Source organism: Centroberyx gerrardi, chromosome 12, assembly GCF_048128805.1.
Source record: "Centroberyx gerrardi isolate f3 chromosome 12, fCenGer3.hap1.cur.20231027, whole genome shotgun sequence".
Classification (NCBI taxonomy): Eukaryota; Metazoa; Chordata; class Actinopteri; order Beryciformes; family Berycidae; genus Centroberyx; species Centroberyx gerrardi.
In genome coordinates this window covers 23,134,814-23,162,031 of record NC_136008.1, presented here as the reverse complement: position 1 = coordinate 23,162,031, position 27,218 = coordinate 23,134,814, and the positions used below count along the sequence as shown (strand labels likewise).

The 27,218-nt window shown below is 42.7% G+C and overlaps 1 protein-coding gene across 1 annotated transcript in view; it reads right to left on the bottom strand.

Annotated features, from left to right (window-relative positions):
* The window catches only part of cep192 (centrosomal protein 192), a 35,252-nt gene that overhangs the window by 5,427 nt on the left and 2,607 nt on the right, over positions 1 to 27,218 (bottom strand). Inside the window, exons 6-48 of the mRNA XM_078287282.1 lie at positions 26,839 to 26,980; positions 26,402 to 26,517; positions 26,125 to 26,214; positions 25,612 to 25,770; positions 25,211 to 25,361; positions 23,899 to 24,116; positions 23,516 to 23,638; positions 22,586 to 22,741; positions 21,775 to 22,045; positions 21,362 to 21,511; positions 21,200 to 21,264; positions 20,867 to 21,088; positions 19,661 to 19,793; positions 19,444 to 19,526; positions 19,053 to 19,343; positions 16,533 to 17,499; positions 16,297 to 16,423; positions 15,844 to 16,000; positions 15,034 to 15,718; positions 14,720 to 14,917; positions 14,166 to 14,314; positions 13,429 to 13,659; positions 12,659 to 12,784; positions 12,156 to 12,284; positions 11,658 to 11,721; positions 11,296 to 11,435; positions 10,711 to 10,803; positions 10,068 to 10,186; positions 9,449 to 9,646; positions 8,812 to 8,902; positions 8,314 to 8,493; positions 7,326 to 7,586; positions 6,921 to 7,042; positions 6,361 to 6,470; positions 5,457 to 5,619; positions 4,854 to 4,944; positions 4,613 to 4,691; positions 4,273 to 4,396; positions 3,671 to 3,776; positions 3,312 to 3,540; positions 1,763 to 1,839; positions 1,312 to 1,407; positions 751 to 870 (exon numbers count right to left, since the gene is read on the bottom strand). Of these exons, the coding sequence (XP_078143408.1) occupies positions 751 to 870; positions 1,312 to 1,407; positions 1,763 to 1,839; positions 3,312 to 3,540; positions 3,671 to 3,776; positions 4,273 to 4,396; positions 4,613 to 4,691; positions 4,854 to 4,944; positions 5,457 to 5,619; positions 6,361 to 6,470; positions 6,921 to 7,042; positions 7,326 to 7,586; positions 8,314 to 8,493; positions 8,812 to 8,902; positions 9,449 to 9,646; positions 10,068 to 10,186; positions 10,711 to 10,803; positions 11,296 to 11,435; positions 11,658 to 11,721; positions 12,156 to 12,284; positions 12,659 to 12,784; positions 13,429 to 13,659; positions 14,166 to 14,314; positions 14,720 to 14,917; positions 15,034 to 15,718; positions 15,844 to 16,000; positions 16,297 to 16,423; positions 16,533 to 17,499; positions 19,053 to 19,343; positions 19,444 to 19,526; positions 19,661 to 19,793; positions 20,867 to 21,088; positions 21,200 to 21,264; positions 21,362 to 21,511; positions 21,775 to 22,045; positions 22,586 to 22,741; positions 23,516 to 23,638; positions 23,899 to 24,116; positions 25,211 to 25,361; positions 25,612 to 25,770; positions 26,125 to 26,214; positions 26,402 to 26,517; positions 26,839 to 26,980 (7,602 nt within the window). The remainder of the gene's footprint in view (positions 1 to 750; positions 871 to 1,311; positions 1,408 to 1,762; positions 1,840 to 3,311; positions 3,541 to 3,670; positions 3,777 to 4,272; positions 4,397 to 4,612; positions 4,692 to 4,853; positions 4,945 to 5,456; positions 5,620 to 6,360; positions 6,471 to 6,920; positions 7,043 to 7,325; positions 7,587 to 8,313; positions 8,494 to 8,811; positions 8,903 to 9,448; positions 9,647 to 10,067; positions 10,187 to 10,710; positions 10,804 to 11,295; positions 11,436 to 11,657; positions 11,722 to 12,155; positions 12,285 to 12,658; positions 12,785 to 13,428; positions 13,660 to 14,165; positions 14,315 to 14,719; positions 14,918 to 15,033; positions 15,719 to 15,843; positions 16,001 to 16,296; positions 16,424 to 16,532; positions 17,500 to 19,052; positions 19,344 to 19,443; positions 19,527 to 19,660; positions 19,794 to 20,866; positions 21,089 to 21,199; positions 21,265 to 21,361; positions 21,512 to 21,774; positions 22,046 to 22,585; positions 22,742 to 23,515; positions 23,639 to 23,898; positions 24,117 to 25,210; positions 25,362 to 25,611; positions 25,771 to 26,124; positions 26,215 to 26,401; positions 26,518 to 26,838; positions 26,981 to 27,218) is intronic.

Genomic DNA, 27,218 nt, shown 5'->3' with positions numbered 1-27,218 from the left:
CATATTAAAGCAGCACACATGCAAAGCCTGCAGGCCTGTCTCAGCAGGGTGGCTCTCCCTACCATCCGAGAACCCACTTTCCTCATTTGTTAAATCCTCCATTAACACTACAAAGTGCTACTCAAGGTACTACCCTACGTGCAGATTTTTTAAATCGATATCAAAAGGTAATCACACGCTCTAATGCTCAAAAGGAAGCAACTGTATTCAAAACATATTCCCCAAAGAGTTTAAGGGCTTCAGTTGAGATAATTTCAGAGTTTCAGGATTTGCTTCAACATCTCGCTCAATTCTTTGGACTGGTTTATGATTTTTAAAAACCATCAGAAAATGGGAAACAATGATACCCACCAGTAAAAGGCAGCTTGCAGAGGGCATAAAACATAGCGCCACAATTATTTGCTTGTGATATATTGAGTGAAAATCATGTATATGAAAAAGAGGATTAATCCTGAAATAAAATTCAGATCCACCTAACCTAGACCCCAGGAAACAATGCAACACTGTGCCAATTTTTATTGTGCAGACTGCACACATGCACACACACAGACAACACTTCATTATTTACTCATGTGTTTCTTAAACTATGGGTGTGAAGCCAAAATGAATCATAGGCATATGGCTGTTTGTCCCACGAGACAGTAGCAGCAACACATCTCACCCTGGGTCCCAGGGGGGTGGCACACTTTCTTTTTCGAGTCCCAGGCTTACAAAGTTAAATCCCACAAAACTAGTAAAATCAATCCTCACCGTGCCACAGAGCTGGAAGCGGATTCTGGTCTTCTGTTGGGGCTCAGAGACAGGGTGGCACTCCAAGTCCCAGAACTGGGCATAGTCCCCTCGGTCCCTGGGCAAGAAGGTAATGGGCACCTGGGAAAGACATTTCAGGAAACAATCAGAATTCGTTTAACAATATACATGTTGGTTATACTCAAAAATATTCTTAGAGAGATTAACTTCTGTGCAATGAATTTAAAGGCTTTCGCACCAGTATCTGTATCCATGGCAACGAGATAAATATGCCAGCGCGTGTACTATATGCAATGTCTCTTTTTGGCAATATATTTTGTATTATTTTAGTAATTTTAATTATATTCTAGGCTACAAGTATTGTATGAATTTTGACTCCTTTCTAATAATTCTTCCATATTTTTTATTTTTTATCTGGCTTTAACGTTCACGTACACACTCCCTGGCAATTGTTACAGATCTGCCTTTATTATCAAGTTTTGCAGTATATCTTTCCCCCCTTCTTTTACAGTTACTTCCCCTAAATAAACCCAACAAGTCTATTTTAATGTGAGTGACTACCTGCATCTTCTCCCGGGCGCCCAGAGTTCCAGAGACTCTGGAGCACCTGAAGGCGGTGTAGGTAGCCCGGTACACGTCTCCAGTGCTGTCAACCCCCTGAGGAGAGACAATGGACCACAGCTTGACCTGAGACACTACAAAACAGGAGCCACCGCTGCTATCACGCACTGGCCAAACACTAGAGAAACGATTGTACTGAAGCAGAGAAAAAGTGAACATCATGAGATGTGATCCAAAAAAACTAACTCATAACCAAAGTGAGTCATGGAACAAAAGAAAAGGATTCAGGTAAGGTAACTACAACAAAACAGACAAATGCAAGTGGAAAGAAATTGGAAACAAACTACAAAGTCAAAGGATCTGTTTCCAAAAGAGGGATAAGAAAGAACTAAGAGAAAACAAAGAGTAAACAGGTTTACAGAAGAGAGAAGGATAATCAAGAAAACAGCACCTTGACATATGGAGGAGCAAAAGATGACAGGTACCACCTCACTTCCTCTTCCCCATTCTCCACCTCCAGCTGGGCCTCTGAAGTAGAGGAGTGACACACAAGTTAGAGTCTCCCACAGGAATACACTCATGCTGCCTACAGACTATGACATAAAATCCCAGCAGACTGAAAACGGAAAGCATTTCACACTCAACAGTAAGACTTTAAGTAGATTTCTATTTCTCTCTGTTGTATGGGTGCACAAACATGACGATGAGCAACAGATAGGGATCATACATTAGACGACAGGGAGCATCACACAAAACAAGTATCGTCTATGATGGGGTTCACTGACGGAGCCCCACAACACTTGAACCTCAGCAACACGGTAATAACTCACCTTAACTGCCAGACACTACAACAGGCAAATGGACAAACTGCAACTTGCTCAGTTCCCGTTTGATTTTTTTTTCCATCTCCAGCTCCACTCTCATTGGCTATTGCTTGTGTCAGTCAGAAATTTGTGTCGTATACCTCACACTACAGGAGTTCATTTCCAATCTTGGAAATCAAACAAGATTTAAATAATTTTGGCAGCACCGACTGGTCTGACTTGATGGGAAGGGAAGAGACCGAGTTTTTAACCATTCAAGTTTAGCTATGCTGATGGTCTGTGCCGACTAGCCTGATTTTGAAAATCCAGTTCGGATGGGAAAGTTGGACCATAATATCAGGCTAAAAGTTGTGTAGTGAGAACTCGGCATTAGTGCCTCAGAGTACATCTTAGGCTAAATCACCTTTTCACTTGCCTGATTTCTATTACATGAAATGTTCAACAAAATCTGTGATTCTTTTTAGGATATTTTTGCTAAAAGAGGTTATGTGTCAGCTCGGTTATACTTTCAAATAATCAAACAGTGTTTTCACCCATTTTGAGTTGGTCTGGCACTGACAAGTCCCACTGAGTAGGGTTGGGTAGTATCTTGATATTACCGCCTACGGGGAAATTTAAATATGTTCAAGGTGTCACATTCAATACCGTGATATCATTTACATTATGTTTTCTATTAAAATATCAGATTGCGCTTGTGATTTTTTAACTCTTGTGTACAAGAGTGCCACAATAGTTGCTAATTACACTGAAATCCCCCTCAGGCACTTGTCAACTAACTTTGAAACAGCCACTCTTGATTCATTAACAGTGAGTCTGTGGGAGCTAGCAGAGGTGTATTAAGCTATGTTATTTGTTTTTGAATTCATGTAATGTATTTTTAGGAATTATTTTATTTTATATAATTTTATGAATACCACAATATTATGATTCATTTGCATTCCCCTGGGACACTATTTTCACAATGTTGTGATAAAATCGTATATCCTGGTAAAATATGGAGACTTTGGAGATTATATGAAAAAAATATCACCAAACCCTACCACTGAACCCCACTGTGGAAAAGTATCTATCTATCTATCTATCTATCTATCTATCTATCTATCCCTGAATTTCAAGGGGATTAATAAAGTGCTATCTTTATCTATCTAGTAGTCAACTGGTCAGTCAATTCCCTACCTGAAGTTTCCCCTGAGGAAGTGGTGGGGAAGATGATGGTCTTGTTGCTGATCTCCACCAGGGCGTGATGTGTCTGTGGGGTCAGAGGGGGCTGGGAGGGCTTGGTGTGCGGCCTGACCACAGGCAGCAGGGGGGTGGCAGCCTGAGGAGACAGGGCTGACAGAGACCGATCTGCTGGGGCTGCAGACACATCCAGAGCCAGGTCCCGACGAATCTGGACCTTGATGAACTGAACAAATGTTTATAGTGCAGGGATTTAGCTTATGAGAAAAGTATAACAGGTTCATACAGTAGAAGAAGTCAACATTCATGAAGATCTGTGAATCTTCATGTCTGCAAAGCCCATGAGCCAAACGTACCTTCTGTTGACCGTCACACTGGACATAGATCTGTCCATTCCATGGCAGCAGGGCAGACTTGCTTGCTAGCGAGGGGTTGGGGCTGATCAGAATCTGCAGGTGGCACCTTGATAAACAGAAAATAACAGACACTGGTGGACTCTTCCCTTCCATAACTACCAAGTTACTGCAAGTCATATAGATAATGCTGCGAGGCCTAACATCCTTCCTGTAATCAAACCTTTGTGCAGTTGTTCATCCAGTGGAGCTATGATGACAATACCTAGACAGAGCTCTTTCAAAACTTAGTAAAATCACAGTGCTGTGAAAGTTACAATATACATTAGGAACCAAACTGTCAAAGACACAACATGAGACATCTAGTGTATGTTTAACATTAGTGAGGCAGTGAGAAGAGTAGAGGGTTATTTTTGCAGTATTTTGTGGTATTTTTGCTTCATCTTCACCACATTTCCTGCCTTCTCTGCTGTGTATGTGATAAATGGGATGACGTGCAGCAAAGGTCATGGGGTCAAATTCTAACCTACAACATCTCCAGTCCAGGTTTGCGCTTTAGCCTACTGAACCACCAAGAGGTCCTGAGAAAAGTAGCATATTCTTACTGAGGCTCGATGACTCCATGCTGAGGGGTGATGGTGAGGCAGTGTGCGGGCCAGGACAACTCAAAGCTCAGCTCTCTGGATGTGTTGTTACGGATCTGAACCTGCCTGGTGGTGGCTGCATCATCTAAAAACAACAAAATGACATTATTACAAAGTCAAATAAAGACTGAGTGAACCACATACACTCTGAGGCAGAGGAAGTTGCCGTTTCAGCAACCTTATTCCAAATCCATAACAGGGTTCAAAATCAGGCCCCTTTAAAATGTCATAGTAGGATTCAAAACTAACATCAAAAAAGGTCACATCATGATACACTTTTCAAACCCAAGCATCTACTCACTGATGGTGGGAGCAGTGAGGACAAGTTGCTCTGGATGGATGGTCCAGGACTCCTGCTGCCTGTCTGATGGCTCTGCAGCCTGGGGGGAGAAGAGACATTCAGCTTTCAAAAACTAAAACATCATGTTCCAATAAATGGAGGGAGACACATGGAACTCGTCCCATGAAAACAGCAGCAAAACAAAGTCAGCATGCATTACAAGAACACAGTCCATCAAACAAGGATTATTCAAAGCTGCTACCTTCAGGGAGGGCTCCGCCACTCTCAGGGCTGGACCCTGGGGACCCTTCACTGGCAGCACATCCAGGGACACATTGCCATTTGTAAAACCACTGGGAATTACATAACAACATTATACTATACATAGCGTTAATTTAAGACTTAGCACTATGGCTATCATATACCACAGCTGAAAACACAAACAATCTGAGATAATCTTACATAATCCACTCCATATAAAAGTTGATGCTATCAAAACTGTGCAGAACAATAGTGTGACCGTAATTCTTTTACCAAATCAGTACACTGTAATTAATAGGATGAACAGGAGAACTGTGTTTTTCCCGAAACATTTTTGTCAAACCAGTGAGATGAACATATGACTTGAATACATAAAATTCTCGTAAAAACTATGAAACATGCATGTGAGCAGACATCAAAACAACCTGTGCAGTCTCATCTGTATTGCTTTTTAGTCATCTATCAGCAGGGAAATTCCTACAATAACGCAATCCAAATTTATTTTTGTCTGTGGAGTTGAGTGGTTGGTTCAGAAGGCTGATATTTAGATGAACCAGGTCCTAGCAAATTATGTGTCAAAGATATTTGATATGTGTGGCAGTACCTGTCTGTCTCTGAACCGTGCCTAGCAGACGGCTGTAGCAGCTCAATGTGGACGCTCTCCCCAGAGTCGGAGCTGTGTGTGCTGCCCAGCAAAGACACGACCACCTTACTCATGTTCCCATAGAAGAGCTGGGCCTCGTTCGGCCTCTGGGGCAGGTCATAGGCTACAAGGAGGCTAAATCATTAGTCACATGTATCCACCAATATAATAGCACATATGAAAAGCTATATTCGAAACAAAATTATAGGAAATTAATCTTTCAATATCTCAAATATAAATATAATACATACATCAATATCTAAAATAAAAAAATTCAGTCCATAAATCTAGTAACATTTTCTCAACAAAGGACTTAAATTGTCCTTTAAAAAGTACCCTAATTGTTTGTTGGAATGAAACTGTTAATTTTCTATTTCTTCTATACAAATGGGAGTTAAAAACAAAATTAAACATTTAAAGTAGTAATCTGCTAGATCCTCATTTTTGGGATTTTGACGACATCTTTGGTGCCAAGCGGTCTTGGCTGTGGTGTTTTTAGACCACACTCTTTTTCCTTGGATTTTCTGCTGATCAAGTTTGAGTTTCTGTAGGTGGCGCTCTTTTCTTTGTCTGTTCAGCCATGGTGACTATCTCTGCTCATGCTAACTACTCTGTGCTCCAGAGGATTTTTTTCCCAGACACCTGACACAATTAGAACAGCAAATGTAAAAGCTTTCATGTACTATCATTATTGTGTTTTATCATTTGGCAAAAGAGAGTAGCAAAATGGACATTTATACAAAAATGCTGCAGATTATTACGTTAAATATTTTCTTCTCAACAATCACTTTGGAATAAATGTTTCAGTCCCATAAGACCTCAGTTGTTTGGAGACCAAAGAACATTTTTTTTCATGACATCTTACTCTCTGTAACCTGTTCCTCTCCCAGGAACTTCTCGTTGAAGTCTATGTTTTTCAGCAGGCTGTTCTCAGACAGAACCTTCCTCACAGCCTCTGGTTTGCTCTGCAGCAACCTGAGGGAACAACACACAAAAATACAGTGGGGAAAAAAAATAAAATAAAAACAGCTACTCAAATGCAGAGCCATCTGAGGTTGGATCTACAAACTAAATCAGCATTTTAATGACTCAGAAGCATTGTGTGTTTATTTGAAACTATAGCCCAGCATGCAAATCATCTCTGTGGGCAACAAAATGAATAAAGAATCACAGAATGTTGTTTTGTAGGAAATCGAGTGGCTCAGAGAATAAGTGACATTAACACAGTGACTCAAATCCAGAGAGACTCGCATTACCATTTAAAAAGGAAAATACCACTACATCTGCGCTTTGAAACAAACTATTCCTATGCCTTAGGACAGTTTGGTTGTATTATTAACCATCCACTACTACCTCCCATACCTCCCTACCTTATGCCTCCTAACATTACCACTCTAATTAGGAAGAGGTGGGGTAAGGTCTGACCTTCTGTACTGCTGCCTGGAGACCTCGTCTCCACAGAACAGACAGACCGTAGCCAGCAGGGTGTTGGCCGACTGACACAGCGTCTGCTCTCTCTGGGTGGACTTCATCAGCACTGTGATCACCTGCACACACACAAAAATATTGTATACCGACAGGGTCACGTTCCAGCATCAGCATACACATGACAAGCAGCACTAAGAGGTAGAAGCCGAAAGCAGGACTTGAACCGAAGGTAGTATTTAATGGCAAAAAAAAGAATACTTAATCAAGTATACTATGCAACTGCAAAGCATGAAATGCAGTGTCTTATGTAGCACTTTCTACTGAATTCATTCAACTTCTAGCAAGCATTTATTCCTGAACTACAACAAGAGTGGTTCATACTAGCTGTATCCCTTCTCCTACCTCTTGCGTCCTTTCCTTCAGTACGAACTGTGACGGGGCGAGGCTGATGACAGTGGGCTCCATAACGGATCGGGTCTGCATGTCAGAGAAGGCCATGGCTTTGATGAAGGCTGCCCTGGAGCCGGTGTTCCTCACACACAGACACACCTTGCTGACGCGACCAACAGCAATGCCCGGTAGAATCGCCACGTAGCCGTCTGCCTGTTTCCTCTGGTCCTCCAGGATAATGTTGCTGGTGCCTCCGTACCCCGACAGAGGTATCTGAACCAAGATGGGAACCGTCTTAAACTACAGCCCAACTTTCTGTAGGTATCCAGTGCAAGACAGGTTGAGCGCAAAAACATCACAAGATTTGTGAAAATTAAAAACACACAGCATGTGGAAGGAGGAGAGCAGCAGGGGTAGCAAAGAGAGTGGGTGAAAGGGCTGAGGTGTGTGTAGGATGCCAAGATATACAAGATTTAGGAACATTATATTACATCATGTACAAGAAGGCAGGGGGCAATTGCAGCGGAAGAGCTGGTAGGTGTGTATGTCTGTATTATTAAGTGCCACAATATATAAAGATCTCTGAAAATTGAAACACAGCATGTGTATAACAGCTGTAAGCGGCCGTAGCAGCAGAGGAAATTGAAGGTACGGGTGTACTTGTTACAGAATATCAAGATTCATAGGATCTATGGACATTACAACACAGTATGGTGAACAAAGGAGGTTCTGCAGTAATAGCAGAGAGAGAAAGAATGCACAGGAGGTGTGTGTGTGTCTGTGCCCGAGTGTATTATGGAATGGCAAGATATTAATGATTCATGAAAATAGAAGGTTGCAGAAAAAGTAGCAGCAATAGCAAAGAGACACAGAGAAAGAGAATGAGACAAGAAAAAAAAAAAAAAAAGAGGGTGAGAGAGAGATAACGAGTTATAGATCACTATAGAAAAAAAAGCCAGAGAGAGAAAGGGAGTGGAAGCAGGGCCATAAGAGTCCTCACGGTAAATTTGACCCCTGGCTGCGAGGGTCGGACTCCAGACTGTTTGATCTCCAACTTGGCCAGCATGCAGGCCACCCGGGTGGGAGCAAAGAGCAGGTGGACGGCCACATCCTCTCTGGGACGAATGGACAGCTCCCCATGTCGGGTCAAACGCTCCTCTAGACTGAACATACTCTGGAGCTGAGGGACAAACAGAAGTTATTTTATATTCATCACATTTGAACTGTTTGGCAGACATTCCCAAGGTGATAACTCAAATTTTCTATTATGGTTTTTATAGCATTTCTGCTTTATTAGGTAAGATACAATGTACAGGGACAGGAGACGGAGAGAAAGCAAGACAGAGAGAAATAAAGGTCATGAATTTGAATCTACAATGCCACATTAATTCTGATTCTGCATCGATGTGGAAAAGTCAATAATTAGATTGTAAAAACTTAATTCACAACATTATGACTACCCCTTTAATTTTTGGTGAGGTAGGTTTGGTGAATCTACCTGAAAACAGTCCTGGTCTTGACCGCGGATCAGCAGGCGTAGTTGCTGTGTGGTGTTGGGCGAGTTGTTCCTCAGAACCAGCTTCTGTTGGCTGAGAAACAGAAACAGCTGTTGGCTACACAGAGACAGTTGGTGCACAAGATGAACAAACTCTGCATCAAAACTTGTCATCCTAGACTAAGTTTCCAAAACTGTGGTGCTCTGAGATTTCCTCCTGGAAAAATTATGGTGTCATTATCCTAATGTCCTAATTTGTGTGGGATAGCCAACTCAAAGCTGGATCTGGTTAAACCCTTGAAGGATACCTCCATCCAGTGGGGGATTCAGTTTTCTTATTACTTTCTGTACAGTGCCACTCTTCAATGAGTAAAAATAAATTGTGGATTATCTTGAAATGGCTTCTGAGGAATAACACTCCCTGTAGACCCCTTCTGTCCCTTCTCATGAATAACATTATAAAAGCCTAATAGAATGAGATGGACCACCAGGCCTTGAGTTTTATTGATAGTTTTACAGTGAATAATTGATATCTATACATTGTGTTTGTTCCGTGTGTTTCTTGATCAAAAGAAAAAAACAAAAACATACAAAAAAATAAAAAACAGTGAAATTAATGAAAAAGGTCAATGTTGCTTACACAGCTCTTCCTAAAGTGACCCCTCCCCAGGCTACGAACTGTTTGTTGGAGAGTATAGGGGGAACGTCGCCGGCCACCCCGGGGCCTAACATAGTGGCAGAGGTGGTGGCAGGTTTGCCACAGTCCTCTGGGGTCACCTCTCCTTTGAGGGTCACCTCGTACTGAGGGCCTGAAGGCAGCACCAAGATGGTGAGAAGGCTGCAGGAGAACAAGCATAAACACATTCATCTTAGTGAGTGTGTTGACATGCCCACTGATATTCTGATACTTGGGATACTCAAGGATACAGCTTAAGACTGATGCATATGAACTGCCTATCCAGAATAAGTATTAGCCAACATATTGGAAATGTGCATGGAAAGGTACCAATTTTGATTACTGTGGTTAAATAAAGGTTAAAAAACAGCACTAGATATCACTTCATGCCAATCTTACATCCATTAGCAACAGGTTTCACTCAGATATTGTATATATAACATTTGTTGCATATAAACCTAAAGATCAATCAATAACACAAACCTTTTTATATAGTTTTTTTTTACTTTATGAATTAGACTGAAAGAAATATAATTGGAATTGAATGACATGTTTCCAAAATGAAAAAATGATGTGTGTATACCTTTCTTTCAATTTCCTGCTCCCCTGTGCAGTGAAGGAGACCACAATGCCTTGCTCCTCTCCAGCTCTCAGAGACAGTTCATCAGGCTTCACTGAGAAACAGTCCTCAGCATCACTGATCTGTATAGAGGTACACAGGGAGGATAGGAAAGGAGCGAGGAAGAGGGGAGAGAGGAGTGGTGAGAGAGCAAAGGAACAAGTAGATGGAAGGCAGGGGACAGGGAGGTAGCAAAGAGGTGAGAGATAGAGAAGTGGGTAGAGGGTGAGATAGGGGGACAGAGAGGGTAAGAAGGAGAGAAACAAGAGAAAAAAAAGGGGGAAAGTGGGACGGGGCGAAGAGAAAGTAAGAAGAAAGAAGGGCGGAAGATCAGAGGAAGCAGGGAGACAAAGTTAGAGAGAGAGAGAGAGAGAGAGGGAGGAAGGAAGGAAAGGAAGTAAGACGGCAGAGGAAAAGGACAAGCAAAGGGAAGGGAAAGGAGAGAGAGGGGGCAGAGATAAGGGAGGTAAAAATGGAGAAAAACAAGAAAAGGAGGAGTAAAATATCAATAAATCTCCCCACAGTATGTGGCACAGTCTGAGCCCAAAATGTCACACAGGCTTACCCAAACCCCAGATCTAATAAGAAAAGCAAAGGTCAGAATTACCTTGAGCTTCAGCTGCACATCAATGTTGCCTGCATTCTTTAATGGCAGAGTCTGTTGACTAGATTTACCCAGCGGAGCAGAGAGGCTGACAGTCTAGACAAAAGAAGCACAAAAGGCTGTTCATTACCACCTCAGTCAAGTCCAAGAAAAATTTAAAACTGCAGTACTGAGACATAAAAAAAAATCAAAAGAAACCTAATTACATTATGTCTATCTAACGCCAACTCAAGCAGAATTGGCTGTCTAAATATTAACCGATTGTTTCATAAATTAATCTAGCCATTATATAAGACATTATATGAAACAGTGGAACTTGACATGACTTGAAACAATACTCAAAAAAAAGGACTGTCGCACAAAGAATTCACTTGCAATTAAAAAGTAATGAGATCTTTCTTGGTCATGCAAATCTTGTTCAGAAACCTGTTCAGAAACCTTATGAGACATAAGTTGGTCTCTCCCATTGCTAGGGAAGACTTTCTTATCATGACCCATATATTGCAATATCTTGAATTGTTTTAATTACAAGTGACGACAGAGTGCAGAGGTACACCGTATGTTATCCCTTCATGGTGGCTTGACTACCTGCAGGTCTTTAGGAGCATGGACCCTTGCCGTTCCAGACCTGGCCCTGAGGGGAATACTCCTGATCACATGACTTGGACCGGGACAGTCCACTTCAATGTCCACCCGAGCGCTGTACTCATCAGCCAGACCAAGCTCTCCTGACAAACACAGCCAAGAAGAAATTGTGTTAGCTGCAAATTACTGGGTTTTGGTTGCGGAAAACGTTTAACGAAAATTTAACAAAATTTAAAGTTGAAATTCATACTCATAGTTGCTGCTGATCCCATTGTCTTTAGTATGAAAAATGCAAATGAAAACTGAACACCATTCAATAGTATTTAAGTATTCAGCTCAAGATAATGTGATAAACACAATATTACCTGAAGAGGTAGTGTACTTCTGAGGAGCCCTGAAGTGAACCCAAACCATGAAGCTCTCTGGGTTCTGGAAAAGTAAAATATGGAACATTTATCCTGTGTATGATCAAACCACTTTAACTGCTAAATGAATTTGAAATCTGTCAAACTGCTTTGTCCACATTGTTCTGAAAACAACTGCATTCATATAAACTGACCTCTTTAGATCCAATGACTGATCAAAAAACAATGCATTTTGGTGAATACTGTTGCGATCTCAGCAAAATGCTTATAATTCTATGTAAAATAAATGAAAAAAAAAAAACATGCAGCAAGAAAAAATTAAACCTATAGACTATAACTAAATAAAAAATAAACTAAAAACATTGTCAAACAGGGCCCTCACAATCAGGGGAGAGGGCAGGAGAATGGCATCAGTTTCATCCAGTGATGACCCATCTAATATAACTGTATATTGACCGAGATGGAGATTGAGGCTGTAATGGACTTGGCAAATCTAACCTCTCCGTAGCTGGCATGCAACACATGGTTCATCACCGACGGAGAGGACACCTGGGTCATGTGACCTGCCTCAGATGTCATGGCGACGGGGTGCTTGGAGAAAGTGAAGCATCGCCAGGCTGTGGCATTCTGGAGGGATGAGATGTAAAAAGTGAACCACAAGTATACATTTTTACTTATGCCGACTACTGTGTCTTTGTGCTATTGGTCATAGCAAGGCTCCATTGCTAAAAAGGTACTTCATTATTTCAATGAAAACAGCATCTAATGTAATTAGAGCATAAATATAAAGACAAACTGCATCAAATCAGCTTTAATGTTGATTTAAACAAGCCACTGCCATTAAAAAGCGTTTCTCAATGCAGATTCGGGTCTTTACAATGTATAATTTAGACTGACTCTGCCTTCCTGTCACTGCAAGTGGATTAGTACAAAATATGCGTGTGTGTGTGTGTGTGTGCGCGTGTTAAGCAAATGTGTAAAAGTGTAATGTGCCGACTCACCGCACTGATGACCAGGCGGATAGGTACTGTGGCATGAGTCCTGTTAAGGAGTTTGAGAGGAAGGGATTTGGCACTGCCTCCTGAAAGGTCTCCAAAATCCAAACAGTCAGAGTTGCCAACTTCAACCTGAGAATCAAAAATGTATTTGAGATCCTGTCTTAAAGAGACTGCAACATATTTCATGTTTATTTTCAGGTCATGATACACTTATTGCCTTCAATAAATGCGGGGACTGGTAAACGGGGAAATCAATGTGGATTATATTGGTACATAGGGATTAAAACATGACAAAATAAAACTGCTCATAATTGTAGCCACAATTCAACATCTACATTACTTCAAAACATTACTTCTGCATGTGAATCATGGCCTTGAACTCTGTTACTCAATACCTTCCTATACCTATAATATCCAAGCTCTCACCTTCAGTTATGGGGAAACCTAAATCTGTGTAAAGCCTGACATCTAATGGCTAAAAGCATGCTACTGAAATTGCCATCTGCTATTCGCTGGTCTTTGGTGCCAGGTGATGTCGCCTTCTATAAAGTACAACAGGTGATGACATTACCTGGCACCAAAGACCAGGCAATAGCAGATGCCCATTTCAGTAGCATGCTTTTTACCAATAGATGTCAGGCTTGGGTTTGGTGTTAAGTTACTCTTTAAAAGCACAACGCAGAAACAGAAGAGTTGTGCGACTGATTTTGTCAGTTAGGTGTATGATTCTGAGCCAGCAGGAGCAGATGTGAACAAGAACCAGAGGGCCTCACCTCTAGTGCAGGATTCTCAGCTATGGCGACAAGCACCACCCTTTTGGCGAAGACTTCGGCCCTGGCAGCCACCTCTGACTCGGCAGAAGCAGGCCAGGAGGAGACACTGAGGACACACTGGTAGACGCCAGCCTGGGGAGGGATGAACAACACCTTCTGCTCCTCTGTACTCTTAGGGCCGATGATCGTCTTGTTCTTCACTATCAGCCACTGGTAAGGCAAGCTTTCCACCTGTAGGGATTGGCATGGAAGATAGTATAAGTGAAATATAGAGATCAGGGCTGGTTAATCCAGACAGAAATGTAGCACGTCTCTGAATGAGCTCCTCCCTCAAAGCATGCTCTATTCCACTGAACTGAAAAATTACATGTTTCTGTATACCAGTTCAACTATTCTTAATAGTAATATGATTTGAATATCCAAAATATTCTTCAGACTGTTTTGTTTACAATGATTTATGTTTGTGTGATTATGCAAAATGAAGCCAGACATTTTCCCACTTAAGTATGGAGACCAAAGTATCATATTATAACTGATGTCCCCTTGTTCCTGGTTTTTACATATAACATCCACGCACAACTATGGGCAGTTACTCATCTCATATTAAGATGTGATATTTCAGTGTTTTTGGACACAATTTCCACAACACTCCTAGTGTGAATGTCCAAATGTGGTTTCACACTGCATAAAACCAGTCCCCACTTTTGTAATTAAAAACACCATTTGTAATTCCACACCTTCTCTCCATCAATGGCCAGGCTGCTGGCGGTGATGGAGACTTGCTGCCATCTCTCAGAGGGGTTGAAGAGGCTGAGGGAAGTCTGGGAGGCGATGCCCACGCAGCAGGCATGAGGGAACCGCAGCTCCTCTGGCACCACCACTTGACCTGAGGATGACATTAGTGGAAAGGGGATAACTGACACTGGGAAATGTACAGTATCTCCTCTATGCAGTAGAAGAGGTAAGCAACAAAGAGGGTGAGATACAAAGACGTCAAAATTTTAAATGATGGTTGCAATTAAGAACTCAAACTTTAATTAATTGTAGTCATTTTCGACTATCTACAAGGAAATGGTCTACTGCTGCTACTTTTTCCCCCTCATGTAACACACTGTTACCCAGGGATGTGATTAGTTACACACAAAAGGCAAGAAGACAAACTAATAAGAAACTAATTTTAGGTTGGAGTCCAATAAATCTGAAATTATTTTTTCTATTTCAGATGAGGTCAAGAAAGGCAACTATTATAATGTAACTGTGACTTTCTTAGAAACACCCTGACCATTCCTACCTCTAAGTTCCTCAAGACCACCAGCTACCCATGGCTCTACACCATGTTGACTGTAGGGTTTCCCCATCCCCATCATGCCCATGTCCAGCTGGTTCTGATGGGGTCTAGGGAGGTGGTGGTACCCAGCAGGCCCAGAAACCCCCAGAGGACCTGATGTGGGATGGAGGTGTCTCGCTAGTGGTTCACCGCTGGGTATGCCTGAAAAGAAATAGGGAAAAGGAAGCCAGAAAAGATTATATAATTATATTTTGTTGCTCTGCTATGTGTGATATCAGACACAAATAAAACACTAAAAGTAAAAAAAGTGGACATGCCTGAAGAAGACACACTGTAGAGACCGTTTCCTGTTGCTCCAATGTGATACGCCCCGGGATGTAATGGAGCTTCAGATCCTAAGTACTGTTGAGCCAGCTGGGAGCTGAGGAGAGAGTGTCCAGAAAGGAGGGACTGCACACCTCCGTGGTGGGGCAGGTCAACCAGGCCAGCACCCTGGGGCTTAAAGCTAGAGATGGGCACATAACGCAGGTCCTCCGAGGAGTAGAAGGGAGGCATGCAAAGGCCTCCCCCAGGATACGCCTGGCTTGAGACTGAGCCAGCAGCTCCCCATTGCTGGGAACTCTGAGTGGCCATGGTGCTGCTAGGTTGCTGGATATTCAAATTACTGGAGTAACCAGAGTCCACTTTAGTGAGTTGCCGTACACTGGACTGAGAGTGGCGCCCGCAACCCACCGGAAGGTCACTAGTTCCATTGCCGCTACAGTGGTAGTTACATTCACTCTGGCTGCGGGTACAGCTAAGAGCAGAACCACTACGCGCCGGCTCTGGGCTTTTGCACTGGTGTGGTGGTAGTGGGTCCATACTTTTAGACTGGTGTGGTTGCAGCTGGTCGAGGCTTTTGGACGGGCCGAGAATGTCCAGGCCAGATTGTGAATCTGGCTCCATAGGTGGGGTTGGACTGGCTCTGATGATGGTGGTACTCAGTGACATTGTGCAGTTATTCTGTGGAGGGCAAAGGACCTTGAGGCAAACAATGCACAGTCTAGGGCTCATTCTCATTTTGTAAAATCCAATATTTTATGGCATAATTTATATCAGTTGGTGTATTTTACATCGTCTTACTGTACCTTTTGCCTCTCAGGCGTGGGTATGACAGTGCTGTCATTCATTGAGATGTATGTGAGCCTGCTGAGACTGGGGCTGGAGCAGGTAGACTGGGGAGAGAGGTCACAGCCTGGACGTCTGTCTGCCAGACCCCCACTGGAGGAAGGAGATGACACCGTACTGGGAAGACAAGACAGCACAGGAAGGAAGTAATAAGAAATGGATATTGGCTCAAAATGCTAATCTTCCCTGTCTGTCAATTGTGCTCTACATCACCTCAACAACAGAAGCGTGATTTTATTAAAAAGGGTATAGAGAAATTTTCAAGATTAATGTGCCAATTCATTTGTTGTCTAATAATCAATTTATCCATTTGGATTAGACATCATTTGAAGCAGGTATGATTTTTGGTTGTAATTATGGAGACAGACAGACAATAGATTTTGGTTCATAGAGGTCAATGTGTGATACAGCACCCATCAGCACTGGGGAAGGAGGTCTGACTCGGAGAAGAGTGGATGAGAGGAGAGGTGGACGGTCTGAAGTTACACTGCGTCTCCTCCACGCCAATCAGAGAGGGCTCAGAGCAAGCCTTAAACACTTCTGAGGAACAAAAACACAAGTAATGTTAACATTACTGCTGCTCTATTTTTAATACAACAAGGCAACAGTAAACATGTCATCCCACACATTTCTTCTGGCTTTTACTCACCACCAAATGTACAGTGTCCAGGAGGTTGGCTGCTTTGGCAGGAGAAGCCGACATGTTTCTCCACAGAGCTGTGAGGTGGTGGAGCAACCACAGGACTCTTGGGTGGGGGTTTCGTCTCTGGATGATTGCTGGGTCTGTCGTGCTGTTGCTGGCCTATGCTCCTCAGCCTCTGGGTGGGGGGAGAGGAACCTTTGAGGCAAGGCAGGCCCGACCGCCCTTTCCTCAGGCCTGGGGAGGTTCTTGGCCCACCAGGCGAGGCAGCAGGGTTGACCTCACTCTTTTGTGAAGTTTGTATCGAAGATTGAGTGTTGTTGGATACTTGTGGGTGCAATGTTCCTAACTTAACTCTGTTTTCTGTGGATGTCCTGCCGGAGGAACCACAAGTCTTGGTAGCAGCAGGAGCCCTGCCATCACCAGCAGCAGGTTTAGCTGTGGCGGCAGCAGCCTTGCTGTCAGCAGGGGGTTTGACTGTGGAAGATTGCCCTGAGCCCACAGACCTTCTAGCAGAGCTGGATAATGGTGTTGGGATGCAGCTTGCCTTAGGACGAGGAATAGAGCTTCTTCTTGAATCACCCTTATTACCCAGAGACGATGCATTAGGACGAGACACTGACTGGTGTGTTGCAGATGAGCTAGTGTTCAATGTTGTCTCTCCTCTTCTGTCTCTCTCATCACCTTCTATACTCTTGGGCTTCTGTTGTTTATGATCTTCCACTGGCTGAGCAGAGATCCCATTTTCCTCAGCAGGATATCCATTCTGGGAGTTCTTGTCGGAGTTGCTGAGGTTGTCAGCCCAGGCCGTCAGGTCAAAGGTGGTGTGTGCCACAGACGGATCGCTGCTGATGCTACTGTTAGACACATCAGCCTGTCTCAGGTACTTCTCTATGTCAAAGGCACTCAGCTCTCCGACACAGGTGCTTCTCTGCAGCGTGTCCAACAGGGCACTCTGGTCCACCTCAGGGTGGGTCTGGATATAGGAGAGATTAGTGGTTGATTTGTAGTTTTGTAAAGATTACACTGATAACACTGACGAAGAATTTTGTAGACTTCTTTCACTTTGTAATCGCATACTTATGTGGACTGATCCAGGCATGTTGCCATTTTATACCATTTTTATGAGATTTAGTCCTCCAAATAAATTGTGTATCAACTTATCAAAAGAGGGGCAAGTGGAGTTGGGAATATCTAGTGATATAAACTATCTATGCAAGTAGGAGAAAAAGCAACATATCTGCTGGTTCATTCTCTTTTTCCCCTTTGAGCTTAACTCCCTTTGGCTGTTGCCAGATTCACTCTCAGATTTCAGTATTGAGTGTTGGACCACTTCACACTACATGGCTTGGTTAGATGAAATCAAACATGTTTGGAAGAAAATTGTGTCAGGCTTCAACTAGTCTGGAGTCGTCGGGAGGGCCAAAGTCTTGAACCCTTTCACCCTACAGAATAAACTGAGTCAACCATTGGGGTGAGCCAGGGCTGAGGGGTGACTTGGGCCCGATGGTTGTATCAGTTGTTGTTGGGATGGTCCAGTCAGGCTTAGAATCGCCATTAAGGTAATTTAGTGTGACCTCGCCTTTCAAATTAACAGTAAAACGTCTCTCTATTGGGTTGTAGTTGCTGCATTGTTAAGCAGACTACCCTGTATCACTCGAGTGACAAAAAGCTCAGCCTATAGGATTCCAGGAAGGTTGTGTACTGGGGAGTAAGGAAGGTATTTGGCTGGCCAGCAACAAACGCTTTACATTCCTAGAGAGGCATAACTCTGGGCTTCATGGAATTGCATTCTGTTTGTCTATAGACTGCGCTATGTACAATTGGCTTGGGAACAAAGTGAAAATGTGTCAATGCTATGAACAACCAACAGTGTACTTCTGCTTCTATCCCAATCCAATATCCTTGAAAATCGCTTCAATGTTATCCCAGAGCTCCAAGAATGTCCTTGTACGTGTCTGTGAGGCTCTTTTGCGATTATGAAGTGTATTCATAATTTAACTGACAGCCTGAAGTTAGTATACTGTACATAATATAGAAAAATGTCAAAAATACAGCTCCATTGTCACTGCATATTGTGCAATCCTGAATATGATTTAAACAGCCATCATGCAAGGTGAAAAGTATTTTTGCTTTTCAATTTGCTTTAGTCAAATGTTTATGATGAAACTAGATATGGATGAAGGTGAAGATGTGAAGATGAAGCTAGATATGGGTACATTATAGAGTCTGGACTGTTTTAAAGTTATTCAGACCCTGAATGTTATTTTGTGGGAGAAAAAAAGAATCTGATATATACCAGCCAGGCATGTCAGACACAAGACAGGAAAAAGGATCAATACATTTTGTAAGATGGAATGTTGGGATTTTGAGCACTAGTCCTGTGTTTAAACTGACTGCCATTTCCATTCAAACCCCACAAGACCAAATGTAAATTCCGGATAATAAGACGGTTTTACAGTGCAAGGCAATGAGCTATTAAAAATGCATAACATTAAATATCAAAGTAATAGTAATCCAATAACTTACATGTTGAACTGGGGCCGTTCCCTCTGTGGTGCTGGTGGCAAGTCCAACAGGTCCAGTAGGCCCAAGCCGATTCCTGGCTCTACTCCTTTTGGACAGTTCCATGATCATGGCAGCCAGCTGGGATGGGTCAGAGCTGATAGAGGCATCGGCGATGGCTGAGGCGATGGTGCTGACACTAAGCATCAGATTACTGCTGTTATTGTGGGGGGAGACATGGCTCTGATTAGCGGAGCTCGATGCAGAGCCAGAGCCCCCAGTGTGGTCAGGCAGTGTAACAGGGATGGTGTGGTCCTAAAAGAGGGAAGAGTGATGATACGTCAGAAAGCCATACAATCGGGCTTCCTAATTCAGATAGATTTTCAAATATTGACAATCAAAAATGTCTCTGTACCTCTTTTTCACAAGGTTCTGGATCAGTATCACCTTTAGGTGACATTCTTTCACCCGGAGCCTCAAGAGTTTTGTCCAGGTCCTCTGCAAGGAAATGATATTGGCTAAGTAACACAGTCAAAAATTACATCAGTGATCATTTTAAAATCTAGTCAAAACTTCTGTGGAAATCTAGGAAAGCATTCTTCTACAGCCTCAGCAATACTGTGTATACACACCTGGGTTGAGTGTTTTGTCTGGATCTATGGTCTCGCTGTGAACAGAGCTGTCTCTGGATGAGAAGTCTGAGGGGCGAATCAGAGGAAACGGTTCCCTCTTCTCTGGAGAGGTAATAATGTAGCCAAACGACGGCTAGAGGGACAAAGAAGAAGAAACCATTGAGTTGCTTTTCGTTGAAGTTACAATTCCCCTCCTCTTAAGGATTTCAACTGCTGAGGCGGAAGGCACAAGTGACCTCAAATTAACCATTATGTGGAGGCAAATCATTCTTGACTTCTTCTTGACTCCCAAAATGATGAGATCAAATACCTTATTCTCTAGTACTGTGATTATTATTTCTAATGTCTCTCCTCTGCAACCGAGAGGGATCTTAGCTGGACATTTGTTGGCACGGTAAAGTTGGCTGCAGCTGAACTTTTTGGCCATCAGCAGCCAATCACATATTAGTGTTGCTATATGTTCCGCCTATCACTACAACACAAATAATGCTACAGCTAGAAACCAGCTAGCTCAGATTGGCCACTGGACACTGGCACAGCGTTGTGGTTGATAGTGGTGTGAAAGCACTTCATGAGCCAGCAATGGCATTTCCTTTCCTTTTTAATTTAACTGACAATCACCTTCACCTAAGGCCCCTTTACACTGGGCATTAACAGGCATCCTGGGTGATCAGATTGTGATCGGATAGCACAAAAAGAAATAAAATCCAGGTGTATATGCACTCAGGAAGTATTGAAGATCCAATAACTCAAACCACCTCCGGAGGTGGTCGGAGACGCATTTTACTACATTAACAAAGTAGTGTAAATGCAATAAGTCTTCAATCCACATATAGGAACTGCATAAATGGACGTAAACTAAATAAACTTGCCTTCTCTTCCGCCATCGCACACTATATGTACTGTATATTGTCTAAGACGATCTCTTCCTCTGTTTTGAAAAATAAAGAGTGCATATAAAAATGCCAGTGATGTTTTGCGAGGGTAAGAGAAATCCGATCCCAATGTGAATGCATGAGACGCATTTTAACGTCTAAATTTAATGCAATCCGGATAAAAAACATCTGGACACAACACGGCTACGAGACACGTCGTTAATGCCAGATGTAAAGGGGGCTTTAGAGCCCTTATGTGAACCAGCCTACTAGACTGAAACAGAACACATTCATATTTACAGCAACAACCTGGGAAAGCAGTTTCACTGACCCGTTTAACCCCATCCACATCATCACCGCTCCCCAGACAGCCTAGGGCTTCAGAGCGTTGTTCAAAGAACTGCCCTAAAGAGAGGCGCAGGTAGCTCTGGTTCCCCCGCTCAAACTCTGAGGACACCTGGGAAGCCCTCATCAGGATGTGGCTGCTGCTGGGGAGCTTCCATGAAGAGTCGACAAGAGACTGGGTGCTGCTGGCCGCTTCAATCTGCTCCTCCTGAAGGGAGAATAGCAATATTTAAGCAACAAGCCACAAAAGGCCGTTATTAATCACAAGGTCAGGATATGATAAAAACAAAAAAAAAGTGGCCAAAAACTGCTTACAAACCTGCATGAATTGGTGCTCCTTCTCAAACTCCTGTTGATCCTCAATGATCTTTTCAATAGCATTACCTACATAGGAGACATGATTGGCTAAATGCTTGCATCAACCAAGGACATTTTGCAAGTTCCCAAGGTATCATAACAGAACTGCTGACTTGATACTTACAGGCAGGAACAAAGTCCTCAGTCTGAAACTGGCCGACATGCTCTGTTGTGTTTCCATCCACCTCTTTCGCAAAGGAAGAGTAATAGGCCAGGTCTGTCACCCACTGCCCCTCTTCATTCTGGTACACCACACTATGAGTGGCATTGGCACCTGAAGACACAAGCAGTCCTGTAACCTCAAAGCTATGTAGATACTGCCCACATATTATGACTATTATGACTGAATATCTATGCACAACCCCCTATTAGTTAACCTTTTGACTTCTTTTAAACAAATAATGTGCTCATTATCAAGATGGCTATTACTACCAACTCTGTACTTTTGAAATCCACTAATTAAGTGAATAATCAAACATAATAATAAGTAAACAAAATAAATAAAAATAAGTAAACAAAAAGACAAAAATAACTAACCTTGTTGAAACTCCAGCTCCAGGTTGTCTGGGCAGTGGTTCCACCCATCATCTGAATCCTCTTGCTCCTGGTGGAAGCTCTGGGAGAAATACTTGGCCTCCAGGGAGGTGGAAAGGGGGTTGTTGTCATCCTCACTGGTACCGTCTGAGGCTTCAGCCACTGTAGCATCACCGCAGGGCCCTCCCCTCAAGCCTAAGGAAGGCCTGGCACCATCAGCTTCATCCACGCCGTCATCATCATCATCCTTGTCATCACAATCTGGTTGTAGCATCTTAGGGAAGGTAGGTCACCAACAGGTTAAGGCATTGAAAAAAATTTTTTTTCAAAGAATACAATGTTCTGTTTAAACCCTGATCCTCACAGAAAATATTACAGCATATTACAAGCTACTGAAGTTCTTTTGCGTCACTTTAATATACATCTCTCTCTCTCTCCCCTATAATTGGATTGTGTTGATTTAAGTCCACCTAATGGATTTCTTCTTGCAACCAGATGTAGTAGAATTAAAATGAAATTGTTTGCATTATATTGAATCGCATTGCATCAAAACAGGGCTGAATTGAATTGTATGCAGTTGTTGGCCATTTAAAACGTATCTTTCATGCATCGGATTGTTGATCACATACCAAGACGAATATCGAATCGGTCTCAGAAGGAGAGATACACTCTGAATCTGGATTTTCATTGTTTGCACTTTGCACATATTGAAATAAAGCTGACCTGTATCTTAACTTAATTAAGGAATTCAGGATTGGGCCCTTCACAAATCCCTGATTTTCCCCTATTCCATGATTGTGTTGTCTTCTTGTACCTGGGAGAGGTGGAAACTCCCCTGGGTGCCCTGGAGGTGGGGCACTGTTGTGTTGACCGAGTCCTGAGGTCTTCTGTGTCCAGCACCACTCCGCAGGTAGATGGAGTCCAGCACTCCCTCAGCAGTGGGCCCCGACTCTGTACTGTCCATGGCATCCTGGGATGCAAAGCAGAATCAGACCAAATGTCAGACAGGATCTTAAAGCTCATCAGCTTTATTTGTGTGTTATCCTTGATGGCTTTGTATGAATTATTTGTGTAATGTCTCCAGTGTGGAGTGCTGCATATGTTATTGTTTATGGATCCATGAAATGAAGTCAATCAATCTTTCAGTCAACTGACACATGAACGGTGTAGGATTGAAGCATATAGGCTTTTGTTTACAGCATGTCATAAGAGCATTAGGGCTAATGGTCCTTGGTGTCAAAAACAGACAAAAGGCTAACAGCTCAATAATAAACAATGGCCGACCAGCTCACATATAATAGGAAGTATTTATAGTACATAGATATATCACCTATACTCACGTTTCATTTAAGTGCTTTCAACTCTGTCAAATCTAAGTCACGCATGTGCACAACGTCCTCAGTGGTGTAGAGGCAGTTTAGTAGGTGGTTATACCATGACCAGCAAATATAAGTCAATTGTAATCAGGGTAATATATTGCTATAGCCTACAATGTCATACAATGTGTTATTGGTCCATTGGTATAGAAATTCATTTTGTGAATGTGAAGTCAGCACAAAAATGTACTTAAAAATAACACTGACACATGAGACACTGACTGTGCACATGCACACTATAGTCTCACAAAATACCATCTATAGCCTATTTAAAAATACTCACTGGTGGGTATACTCCATACACTTGTGTATACTCTTGACTACACAGTTAGAGTGGAGCTATATTGCAGTCATGCTGCTGTACCTACCAGTGCCTCCTGTCGGTCGAGGGCCATGCTCCAGTTGACTGGGGAAAGCCTCTGAGGTCCCCCTAATGCCACTGGAGAGGAGCTGGCCTCTCCTGTTCCTACAGGACCCACACGGTCTCCCATCTGTACAACATATGAGACAGAAACCTTTATAGGACTAAAAATTGTCACACTCAATAAATGGAGTCCATGGCACACATAATTCTTTTTCATAAACCTTCTAAGAAGTTCAAGGGCTTGAGGGGTACATGGCCATACCTTTAAGACTACTACATCTAATAGATGGGTAAAAGTTTTTAATCTTTCCTGTATTCTGAGTTTGTTGTGTTTTACCCCACCATTAAGAAATAATGAATTGGTGACAAAGAGAATTTCATTTCTACCTCAGTGTGTCTGGAAAGGCCGTTCCTCCCAAGTCCTGGCAAATTGTTCAGATCGCTGTCCCCGTCTTCTCCAACGCCACTGCTACCCACAATCCCCAGGCCCCGCAGCACATCGTAGGTGGTCTGGACAGCAGTCGGGGGAAGAGGGATGGTTGACACCCCTCCGTCGTTTCCGCTCTCCTCGCTCCCACTGCTCCCGTCCCCACCTCCTCCATCCCCTGGTGTTGCACAGTGACATAACACAAACAGGTAGTCACCTAAAGCTTAGAGACATGGGCTTGTAGCCAAATGGCCACAAGGTTGAATCCTTGGACAGGACAAAAACCTGTGCGGGGAAAGCGAGTAACATTTTCCCCTCCCTCAAAAACAACCAAAAAGGAGCCCTTGAGTGAAGCACTTATCCCCCAAATGCTCCAGTGAAGCTGTTCAGGGGCCAGTGGCCACTGAAGCTGCCCAGTGGTTAAACTGGGCAGCTCCCATGTGTGACTACTTGCAATTGAAAGATTTCCCTGGATGAACCAGGGTTAGAAAAAATAAATACATAAATGAAAAAGCAAAAGGAGAAACATTTGTTGAGGAAAAAGTTTTGGAGTCAGAGGTTCGTCTTACTTGAGTATATATGGATGGATTTGAGCTGGTCTTTATGTATCTTCCAAGGATGCACAGAATGTGCTGACATGGGAACAGGTCACAGAAAAGAGTTACAGCAACATGTGTTATGTCTTAGTTTAGAGAATCTACAGATAGTCTGGGACATCCAGGAGCCATTTGTGACAAGAGACCTCTGGCCTAGTAAGTTATGGCACAAGGATTACAGTGAGGTGACCATTTATCATGAAACCTTACATTCCCTGAGGGGACCCCAGTTCAGCTGTTAATACATGTATGTTAAGTTTTCTTCCACAATTATCCACACTAAAGGGAAGTTGTACAATAAAAAAATAATTTCTAAACAAAGATATTGAAAAAAAAATGATGTTATGTTATTTTTCATGTATTGTCCAGATGGACATGACTGAGGAATAAATGATAAATCTCAGCCCAGAAAAAGAACAAAATAAGGTATGGGCAAAGGAATTGAACTCCACCCTCAAATCAGCCTGTGAAATTTTACTTCTTGCTTTGTCATGCGTTTGTGTTCTTGTTAATGTTTTCCCTTTTAATTTTCGGCGTTCCTTATGTTATGTACTCTTAGTGATGTCTGTCTTAATATGTATTCACTTTGAAATCAAGAAAACAAGGAGAGCCTGAGAGCAAAAACAACAAGAAATAAATCAAGTGCAGGACCATCACTTAAAACTGCCTATTATACCTGTGACTGGAGGGTTGATGACCTGTCCCTCGGCAGATCGTCTATGTTCGATCCCAGACAGAGACGGACCACCGCGGCCATTGAAAGGCTCATCATCAGAACTGCCTCCCTCCAAACCCGGCCTGAAACTGGGACGATTACTCTCTCCAACCTGCTCCAACATGCACACATAAATAAAAAATGAAAACGCATTCCAGAGCACAACACTGATGTACATTTGTGATAAGCCTAAAAACCTAAACATTAGCATCTCATTTTCTCCTGTGCCTTACAAGGAGACAAGATTGGGTCCACATGTATTGTGGTTGCAATACTTCATCAATGCAATACTTCATCAAATCATCAATGTCATTTCTGTTTCAGTATTGTCCAGCTCTCCAAACTTGTTTCTTAATTCTCACCAGTTGTCTGGAGGTGCTGGGCAGCAGCAGCCTGGTCCTGGTGGCATTGTCGTTCCTCCTGGCAGCCTCCAGCTCGTCCTCAGTGTCCTCCTCATCACTGGCAGGACAGGAGTCCATACCTGTAGCGGCCAGCCGCACATCAGGCATCTGGAAGTCCTCCTGAAGTAACAGCATACTGGTTAGACTGAGTTACACATTACAGATAGCATTTAACAATAGGCGTTAGGGAATGAAAATGCTGCATTCACATCCAGTGGAAGAACCACTGGAATGACTTCACGGGTTCAAGCAATAAAAGTAAACGTTTTGAAGTCGTCAACGTTTTCTGCAGACTTTGGTTGCTCCTGGTCCACTTTTTCCCACCCTTAACCCCCATGAAGTTAATCAATGATACATTTGAGAACTAAACAGTATTTTCAAGTGGGAAACTCATATCTACAGTCTTTCCCATATGAGGTGAATGCAGCATATTACAACACAAGGGTGTACACAAGGGTATGTACATGTTCTCACCTGATCATAGTCATCAAGGAACTGCTGTCTGTACTGTTCTGGCTCTGTAGAACTTGGGTTTGATGTGTTGTCAGAGACCCCCGTCAGTCCCTATGAACCGATGCAAGATATTAATGGGGACATCAAGAAGAGAAAAACTGGATGAAAAAAGCCCTTTGAATTAAACTGTTTGCTAACCAACTATAACTTAGTGATACTGGTAAAGGGTAAGAGAACAAGTCACTCAAGTAACGAGTGCTGACTACAACTTTTATCCGAATGGAGAGAAGAGGCTTACTGCTGCGGGAATCTCCTGGCCCTCCACTCTGCCTCTCTGCATAGCAGGAGGGACCAGCTTATTGAAGTACAGCTCCAGCTCATCATCAGGCAGGTTGTTCAAATCAATGTCATCATCTGGTGATCAGAAAACATCCATGTTTAAACCAAGCATGCATGCATGACTCAATCATCTTCTTTCACCCTCTCAAACATCTCTCTCTCTCACTTAGAGAGGCAAATAAAACATTCTGACCTCAGGTTAAATGTGATTTGAGGAAAGTAAATAATTCATGAGGGAAGAGGGTGTAACTCAGCAGCTCTGCAGGCTTTTTAGCAAGATCTGATCTGTAAAAATGTACTCTCTGCAATCAAAATTAATTACATAAACAAACTAATCAGCGCTTAATACAATGTATGAATCAAATCCAGGTACTGGAATAGGAGGGCGAGTCATACCTGTGATATCACTGTTCATGCTGTCCACAGACATGAGCTTCTCATTGGCCAGGAAGCTTGAGTTACTGCCGCTGAAATGGTCGCTGTCCGCGCCCTCGCTCTCCGGGCTGCTCTCCTCAGCTGTACCTGGGAGGGGTTGAGCCTGTGTGGATTGCACAGGGGAGAAAAATGTATTCAAGGGACCCAATATCAACAAAATGCATTTTTTAAATGGACATTTCTGTTTAAAACCCATAACTGCAAACTAGATTTATTTTGAGTTTCATACCTTTGTCGAATTTTCTTTTCATTTAGGGTAGAGTATTTTGTAAAGAGCTCAGAATTTTTTTTTTATTGCATTTTTATTTTTAATGATTTTGTGGCAAAATAAGTTCAGAAAA